At 40.6% G+C, this 9812-nt stretch overlaps 1 protein-coding gene and 1 long non-coding RNA gene across 2 annotated transcripts in view; one reads left to right on the top strand and one right to left on the bottom strand.

Moving 5' to 3' along the window:
* Window positions 1-9812, top strand: part of LOC308595514 — a 35256-nt gene that overhangs the window by 4656 nt on the left and 20788 nt on the right. The gene's annotated exons all lie outside the window — the stretch shown is intronic.
* The window catches only part of FGD6 (FYVE, RhoGEF and PH domain containing 6), a 54937-nt gene continuing 50063 nt past the window's right edge, over window positions 4939-9812 (bottom strand). The window contains exons 19-21 of the mRNA XM_081209628.1: window positions 9452-9580; window positions 8860-9008; window positions 4939-8137 (exon numbers count right to left, since the gene is read on the bottom strand). Of these exons, the coding sequence (XP_081065754.1) occupies window positions 8101-8137; window positions 8860-9008; window positions 9452-9580 (315 nt within the window). The 3' untranslated portion in view covers window positions 4939-8100. The remainder of the gene's footprint in view (window positions 8138-8859; window positions 9009-9451; window positions 9581-9812) is intronic.

The following is a 9812-nucleotide window of genomic DNA, read 5'->3' as shown; positions in this document are numbered from 1 at the left end:
AGCCTGCCTCAGTATTTAGCCGTTTACTGCGCTAACCAAACAAAAAACAATAAAAAATATTTAGAATATTAGCATATTTATTATAAACAAAATGTTCTGTATTGGTATGCAATTATTAGAGCAGGTTATGGGTTGCATCCCGTTTTAGTGCTGATCAGAGTAGACGCACTGAAATGGAGTCTTACAATAAAGGGATTTAAGGACAGAAGTCATTGAGTAAGCAGGGGCATTCAGTACCATTACATGTAAGGTAAAGGTAAAGGTACCCCTGCCCATACCATTACATGTACTTAGGCCTAATTTCAAGAGATATGATGAGGAGGAGGAGGAGGATGATATTCTTCAGTTATGTTACCTTGCTCAAAGCAACTTGCAATTAAACAAACATGACACCATTTTAACATGTAATATAATGAAAAAATACACAACTTGTGACATGGGTACTGCTATAAGAAAAAAAAACTGCTCCTTTCCCCTTATGGGGTATTCCAGAGACCGTAGAGTCCTCCTAAGGTTCCCTATCAGTAGGAGAAAGTAACAGACCAACCAGAGTATATTGAGAAGCAAAGTGGCTAGCAAACCTTATCTATTAAAGAAACTGTTGCAAGAGGGTCCTTACTCACCACACGCAGGAGGAAGGAGAACCCTGAACAATGGTGCACAAGTCCTTATACAGTGGTGCCTCGCAAGACGAAATTAATCCGTTCCGCGAGTCTCTTCGTCTAGCGGTTTTTTCGTCTTGCGAAGCAACCCTATTAGCGGATTAGCGCTATTAGCGGTTTAGCGGCCATTAAAGGCTTAGCGGCTATTAAAGGATTAGTGGATTAGCGGCTAAAAGGCTATTAGTGGCTTAGAAAAAGGGGGGGAGCGGAAAAAAATCGGAACACTTGTAAGACGTTTTCGTCTTGCAAAGCAAGCCCATAGGGAAAATCGTCTTGCGAAGCAGTTCAAAAACGGAAAACCCTTTCGTCTAGCGGGTTTTCTGTCTTGCGAGGCATTCGTCTTGCGGGGCACCACTGTATAGATTTTTGAAATTGCCCACCCTGTAGTCCAAGACCACCCCCCTGAAACATCATACATACATCACAGAAGGAAGCGGCCTACAGCAGAAATCCTGTTTGCCAAGATACCTGATAATGGTCACCGACTGCATTACCTGGGCAGTCTGGCCATTCTTTTGTGATGGCTAAGACTTGAGTTCCTGAATCCAGGTCACAGGCTCACCCTATTCATACACAAATGCGGCCTTAAGACAGGATTTGCAAGCAAAAAGACAATGGGAAGGCTTTCCCCATTTGCCTCCCTTACAGCAGAGGAATATTTGAGGTCATTGGGAGAGTCAAAATGGCTTCAGGATTGCTCTCCTGTATTACCAGTATTTCAGACACATGGTTTATGTACTTATGTATGTGTTTGCCTTGTACATTTATGAACATTTATATTTGAGACCTTAGAATTCTTATAACAGTACTTTGCCCCTTAATGAGTCACTGTAAAAACCGAATCTGCTTGGGACCTCTGGAGATCTAAATGTGAGTAAACAATCAAGTACTGTAGTACTGTTGCTTGGGAAGCAGGTGAGCCAGGGATGGGTGTGCGGTTTACCTTTGATGTAGATGTATTCCCTCACCTCCTCAGCTTCAGTGTGCTGCTGCTTTGGGAAGCTTAGGTGATGGTGAGCAAGACTGCAATCTTGTACACAGTTATCTGGGAGTAAAAAATGCCCCTTTTCCTTCAGAAGATAGACTTGGCCATTGTCATCCATGATTTAACTGAAAAATATACCTGGGAGCTCTGTTGACCTGCTTATGAACTTGAGCAGGTCACTTGTATCAGTCAGTAGTCTGCCTTCAGAAAAACAGATGTTGCAGCAACAATCGGATAGTGTAGTGTTTTGGATTTAGGTGTGCACAGTGCTATTATTCTAGAAAAGAGGTGCCAGAACTCATCATGAACACCTCCCTTGTTCTCTTATAATGTCAATGGCACTCACCTGAGAGGTGCTGGAACTGAGTTCCAGCTGGAAAAAAAACCCTGGTTGTGCACAAAGTGAGTGCAAGTCACTTGGCTCCATCTAGTTCAGCACTCTGCTTCCCAGCAGTGGCTTATCAGATCCACATGGGAAACTTAAATGTAAGACATGAGGGCAACTGCATTCCTGTTTGTCCCCAGCTCCTGCTATAAGCAGTGGCAGCTAGGAAGAGATTTGTGCTTGCCCAACGCAATGTATTTATATGTTTCAATCTGTATTATACATACATCTTCTGTCTTGCTCATGCTCCAGCATAGCCAATATATTAAGAGCTATAGTCAATCATTTTTCCTCTCTTCCCCTTGACAGCACAGTCAATTCTTTCAGAGCTCTTGTTTTTTGCTGAGGAGTGGAAATTAGGGAAGCACCCCAAAGATGGCTTGAGGGTACTGACCTCATCAGCCTCCTGCTAACAATGGTTATATCTTCAGTGTATTGAATGGATGTGGGTAGTGATATGCCCATCTTCCTAGGCAGCAGATACTGTTAGGAGAGAAAGGGACAATCTGGGGAGTCCCAGGATTTAAACTACTGTAGAACATACATAGTCCTATGTAGCCACTGCATGTAGTGATATAAAAAGGTAAAAGGACCCCTGGACGGTTAAGTCCAGTCAAAGGGGACTATGGGGTGCGGTGCTCATTTCGATTCAGGCCAAGGGAACCAGCGTTTGTCCACAGACAGCTTTCCGGGTCATGTGGCCAGCATGACTAAACCGCTTCTGGTGCAACGAGACACCGTGACAAGTGCCAGAGTGGGGGGCCACTAGGGGGCGCATTGGAAGATGGCTGACAATAACATCTCTCCGACCCACACGAGGTAATTTGGAGGCTATGATGGGGGTAATTAGCCTCCTTAACCCCCCCAGGATTGTGGGGGGGGGAACGGCCCTTGCCTGCTGTGCCCTATACCACCCCCGAATTTGTGGGGGTGGGGACACTAGGCACAAAGCCCTCTTGTGGGATTTCGGCACTCCTGAACGCCGTCCCTGATTCGCGCCACTAGATGCAGAACTTCAAAGGAAACAATTTGGATGAAAGGAATGCACATATTTCAAGAAAGAAGGGGGAGTAAAGACTGCTAACAGAAGAGATCTCTGACAAAACAAGATAAGAATAAAACATGAGAAGATACGCCAAGACAAGGTACGGCAAATGACTGATGGGGGAGGGAAAAAACTCTCCCTTCTTTCCCTATGTGATTAAACAAGAATCCCCTCCCCTCATGAGTCAGAAATGTCGTTTTAAGGACTTAAGCTGTGGATTGAAGGCTGTGTGGAGATAAACTTTCGAACCAAAGCACATTTTAAGAAGAGCGTGGAATGTGTAAGAGCTTGGGAATGACGCAGTTAAAAATGCCGTCGCCATATTGGGAAGTTCTGTCGGAGGTCTTGAGTCTGGGAGGAGAAAGAGAGAAATAGAGCTGTTTATTTATTGTGGGTTAAACTCCTCAGTGGGACTTAAGAGCGACAGTTTTACGAGACTATGATGATGGAAAGAGTGATGTTATCTATGAAGGAGACGATATATGGAAACCATCTCGATTTGAGGATTGGAAGAACGGAAAATTCACACAGGACTATTATTACTATTGGTGTTTATCGGCTTAAGGAGATTATCAGAAGAGATCATAAAGAAAAAAGAGAAAATATATGAACAAGATGTGATGTGGAAACAGCAAGATAAGATGGGATAGAACTATGAATTTTGTTTGGACTGATTTGGACTGATTGGGACATTAACGCAGCAGCAAGAAGATGATCAGAATCCCCCTTCGGATCTTGAAATATGGGTCCCCCCAACAAAATTTAAAATTCGGCTTTGTAATTCGGAATTTATGTGATATGATTTAATTTGATGTGATTGGCCAGTTAATAAAATTTACTTTTTTTAAAAAAATACAAGTGCCAGAGTGCACGGAAACGCCATTTACCTTCCCCGACACAGCGATACCTATTTATCTACTTGTGCTGGTATGCTTTTGAACTGCTAGGTTGGCAAAAGCTGGGACAGCAACGCGAGCTCACCCTGTCCTGCAGATTCAAACAGCAGACCTTCCAATCGACAAACCCAAGAGACTTGGTGGTTTAGACCACAGCACCACCCGTGTCCCTTTGTAGTGGTATACGCTGTAGCGTAGCCTTGTATTTAAGTGATAGACAAGGAATTGTATTGAGGGGTGTGAGTGTCAGGCTGTTTGAGGAGGGATGGATTGCTTTGTCCCTCTGTGTCCAACTTAGCAACTAAGTGGGTTGCCAAAAGAGGGACCACCCCTCCATGGCCAACATAGAAATGCAAAACTCTGTCCCTCTTTTGCCTGGCCCTGGAAGACTAATAAAACATTTTGTAGACTAGTGTGGTCTTATTTTATTTATTTATTAAATTTATATAGCCACCCATCAATACATACTTCCTTGGTGGCTTAAAAAAAATAATGAAGACAAGTTTACAGTAATTAAAATCAATATGCAACAAAAATTACATTTTATTTATAAATTACTTATTTTACAAGGCTCTTCTAAGTAAATGGCTGCTAAAAAGAGCAGCAAGGATCCTGGGGGCTGACAGTGCAGTAGAAACTGCCAGAAATACGCCCAGGTATAGCACATCTCTGTTGTATTTTAAAATACACACAAGCTCCATAACTGTGACTGATTTGCAGGCATCTCATTACAGGACCCAAGCTAGGTTTCTTCAGAAAGAAGTGCACAGGGGGCAGAGAAACATTGTCAGCCATATGGCTGTCAAATCCAAATTTAGTGGCCGAAATATTTTGGGCAAGCAGGTAAGTGTATTTTATCAATGCACACACAGTGTTTATTATATTCAGGAGACTCTGCTTTTACTCATTTGCCACTGGGCGAGGGAGACACTTCAAATTTATTTTGATAAAAACGTAACTACGTATTTCTGATTACTTTCAGTTGTTTTAATTTTCAACATTAGAGGTTCTGTTCATTCAGTTATTGTCAGTACAATCTATAAGAGCGCTTGAAAAATTATAGAACAGTAGTTGAAACAAAACTGTCAGTGCCTCTTACATTCTGTGACACTTCTACACTTGAGATCACTGAAACCTGTTAAGCATATTTCTTAAATTGTTAAGGGATTACATAAACATACCACATTCCTTTTTTGCAGCCACTTAATTGGAAACAATATTGCTTGCTCTATTCTATAGCATCTACTTGACAAGGAGTAAATCACTATAACTATATCAACTCCCTCTAAACCAAACCACAGCAGTAGTAATTAAATAAATCAGAACCCAGAAGGTCATCTTGCAACAACATTGTGCACAGAACATCTTTTGATTCATTTCTCCCTTCCCGCTAATGGCAGCTCTACTGACCAAGCCATTTCTGAACTATACTTCAAAATGTTTCCAGATTCAGCACCAAGATGCTTCTATTAAGAGCAGGGGGAAGAGTGAAAAGGCCCAGCACCCTCACACAAGGCTAAAGGGGCTGCCTAGATTGCAACCACATATTGTTAGTTACTTGGTTCATAATGGTAGTGGTATTTGCCGTCTTACATTTCTTTTCAAATACTCGGGAGCAGCCTCTGCCAACCAAGTGCTGTCCAGCTGTTTTGGGGCTACAACTTATATCAGCCTCAAGTCTCCGAGTGTGCTCCCAATTCTTCCTTTGTAGTCACACTTGACTTCAGTGCTTTTTGAACGCAGTGCCTTTTTCAGAAAAAAGGCTCAAAATCAGGGCATGGCTGTGAAGGAGGAACTGGGAGTACACTCAAGCTTTAGAGCAGTATTATTCAACCTTGGGTGCTGTTGGACTACAACTCCCATCTTCACCAGCAAACTTAGCCAATGGTCAGAGGTTATGGGTATTGTAGTCCAACAACATCTGGGGACTCACGGTTGATGAATACTACTTTAAAGTGTGCTCTCAATATTTCATATCAACTGATATAATATGCCAGGTAATTGGCACATGGGTGGCCCCACCCAGCTGTCAATAAGACCTGCAGAAAGTTGGCCATTTTGGGATTCCATCCCATGAGCTAAAAGTGGCTTCCCACTTCTGCTTTAGGCAAAACTCCTATACTAGCAAGCTCCTTGGTATTTTGCTATCATTCTTCCTGCTTATTAAGAACTCTTATGGAACCTTGGGGTTCACTGTTGGGCAAAAACTGTAGTGTATAGCGCACTCTGTACATGGTACAAGACAAAATGGGACTGTAGGGCGAGAGCAGAGTGTACCAGCCTTCAACCCGTGCACTCCAGATGTTGCTAGACTCCCAATTTTCATTAGTCCCAGCCAGCATGGTCAAGGATCATGGAAGCTGTAGTCCAACAACAGCTGAAAGGCACCAGCTGGGGAAAGCTGGACTATACAGAATAGCTCCTCAGTTAAGAAACCATTTTAATACGGAAGTAGTTCCTCTGTTTTGAATTTTCCCATTGAAAATAGACACCTACTAACATGAAATCACTTGTTTTTTATCCCACCTAGGCCAGCCAATATATTTAAAAATAAAAAATACACATTCCCAAAGATAAAGCAAAATCTTTGGGACCATATATGCTCATCTTTGGCAGCAAGGCAATTTTTCTGTTAGTGATGCTTTTGATACAACAACCCTTGTACTAGAAGCAAACAAAAAACTCAACAGATATTTTATTCTTCTTCCACGTTGTAAAAATAATTAAGAACAATGATGTGAACAAGCAACTTGGTGAACACCAGAGTATCCTATTCTGAAATGTCCACCAGGATATTTTCAGCATAGATACAAGAATTGCATAATTACCCACCTTCCTAATGTTCTAAATAATATTTCCCTGACTTGTCCTACATTGTAGTAGTACTAGTTTCACTTATTATATACACACATTTTCCAACTATTAAATAAATATACAATTACTAATTGAGTGCTTTCATTTTAAGTAACAGTTTGCTAATATAAAAATACAATAGAAAGAATTTTTGACGTGTCCAGCAGATCAAATTGTGAATGAAAACTAGAATGAATGACATTCCTTATCAATGTTATTCCTCAAAAATATTGTGCATTCTTGATACTAGAATTCCAGTTTCAGTTTGTGTTAAAATAGTACAGAAAATTTAAAAATCCCCTGATAAGCCCCTAGCTATCATATTCCACAGTATGTATGTGACCTTCTTCTGTTTCTGTGGGGAAGCACGTGTCAAGGAAAAGTTCTCATGCTGAAAACAAGCTTTTTCCTGCTTGAATGATCTAATTCACACTTCAGGAAAATACAATGAATATTATTTTTAAAATCACTTTGGTATTTATGATTTGATACCATCTGTGGTGTAATGTTGCACGGGCAGGTAGAATAATAATCCTTTCAGCTTTTCTTTAAAAACAAGGGCGGGGGGAATTAACAGGCGACTTTTGCAAGTGGATATTAACAGACCCTCTTTGAAGTGAAATTGAATACACAGACTCATCGTTTCATTGTGCTATTCTGGAGTCAGCCGAGAACAGCATATGATCGATGGAAGTAATTTAGTTTAAGTGCACATATGGAAGTGTTACATGTTCATGAATCTTTCTATATGTATACTTAAAAAGGGCTCAGAAACTATTCATCTACCTTGCACTGAGAAAGACTGGACAGCATTTCAGTCAAATTATCCCAGATTAAAAATACGCAGAAGGAGAGGCCTGAGAGAGCCTGCTGAAAGGCCTTGCTCCTTAAACTTTCCAAAAGCAAACTGAACAGGAAGCCTGAAATTGTGCCCATGACAAACCAAGGAGCAACAGCCTGCTACAACTTTTCAACAAACAAAATTCCCTAAGGTCAAGGACACTTTGGAATTCAATGTGAATCTCAGAAATGATTCTGACCATTAAGTAAAACAGTGACAAAGTTTTTAATAAATAACACTTTTTGTATGACAAAAAGACAAGTATACACATTTCTTTAAAAATTATTACTCCTGAACAAAGACGTTACGCCAGTGAACAATCCAGCTTTGTTTAGGTTGATGTTTGTAAAATCTGATGACTCTTCAATAAACAGAACCATAGTATTGACTTTGCCATCGGACTTTCTTTCCTTTAAGTAACAAAGCAAGCATGCTACAATATTGTGGCTTCTTGAAAAGCTTCTATCCACCTGTTTGAAAAGGAAAAGCAGTTAATATATTTTGGGCAAACAGAATGGTTTCCAGAGCTTGTATAATTGAAAACTTTCAACTCCATTTGTCACAATATTTATAAAGTGCCGTATTTTTCCGTCTATAAGATGCCCCCATGTATAAGATGCCCCCTATTTCGGGGGACTCCGATTTAAGAAAATGGGGGGAGATACGATCCGTGTTTAAGATGAGCCCCAATTTTGAACCTTATTTTAGAGTAAAAAAATATAGTCTTATACACAGAAAAGTATAGTATATACAGACACTATTGAATAGCTTTAAAAATCATGAATAAAAACTGCAAAGAACCATGAGATTGGAATGAAAGTATATTTTGAGCAGTATGCAGTCTTGAACCAGCATACAGCTTGCTGATATCGAATGTATCGGTCTAGGGAGAAATATGTAGTTTTCTCTCCCATTCTTCTGCACTTTGCAGAGGCAGCAAGTTCCTGCTTGTTCTTTCTACAAAAGCCTAATGCAAGGATGGGGCATTTTAATCCTTTCCCTAATTTTCTGCAGTTTGTGAGGAGGGCAGAGGCTTTGTAAGGGAACTTGAGGAACCTCTTCTGACTGAAATGGACAGGCCAATCATACCTGTATATACTTCTACAAAACTGTATTGTTATAAATTCCCTAATAAAACTAATAATCATGAGACTTTTTAATTAGCATTATTTTAAAAAAAATGCTCACTTACTTTTGTGCTGAATGGGGGTCATCCGCTTTGAATATATAAAATAAAGTATTCTTGTGCAGCAAATGGAAAAGTTTAGATTCCGAGTGTTCATCTTTGACTTCAGCAACTGTAAATCCCAATAAAGGCTGGCTCTCCAATGCAGCCACATCCTAATTTTACAAAGAAAGCTACTGTAACCATTTGCAAAATAATCTGAGGTCTAGGTCAATAGCATACAAAAAAGTGTTTTGTGCAATATCAAGGCAGCACCAGATCCGTGGGATGGATCTTAAGGTTTCCTTATGTGATTTCAACACCATTTCTATCTCATTTTGTCTGTTTAATCAGAGAGGAGGAGCAGGCAGTGGATACAGCAGCAGAACCAATCCAGTGCTCTGACCAGTGTGTCTACAGAATCCCGACTGCCTCCACCCAAGTAAGCTATAGCGCCACCAGTGTTGGTAGTGCAGCTCTGCCCCCTTACACCAGCCACTATTGTCAGTGATTTCCTGAAAGCCCCCGTGTCTGAGCAGGCCTTTAGACTCCACTCCCAGCATCCCACTCATTCAACCATGCAATGTTCTACATTAACTTGTGAGATCTGATTTCTCACCTCACTAGCAGCATATGTGTAGAGCACTTTATTTTTTATCACAAACCACAGGTGTTTCCATGGTTTTTTGCTGCCCTTTGATCTGTATAAATAGCCACTCATTGAAGAATCTTCTGTATTTGCAGATACCTGAAATTAGAACAAACATGGAACTCGTAAGAGTGCATGAGATGGAACAAATAATGTTTTGATTATACCAACATTCTTCATCTAACCGGAAATGTTGGTATCAATATATTTATTATAATCCTGCTAAAAAGGCCTGAAATAACATAACATTATACATGACGCTAAGGATATGCCACAATTTCCAGCTGAGAAAACCTGAGCTCTCACAGTAAGTTGCTAGGCACTGGTAACT

Source organism: Podarcis bocagei, assembly GCF_964188305.1.
Source record: "Podarcis bocagei genome assembly, chromosome: 10".
In the NCBI taxonomy this organism is placed as follows: Eukaryota; Metazoa; Chordata; class Lepidosauria; order Squamata; family Lacertidae; genus Podarcis; species Podarcis bocagei.
This window is presented reverse-complemented; position numbering and strand designations above follow the sequence as displayed.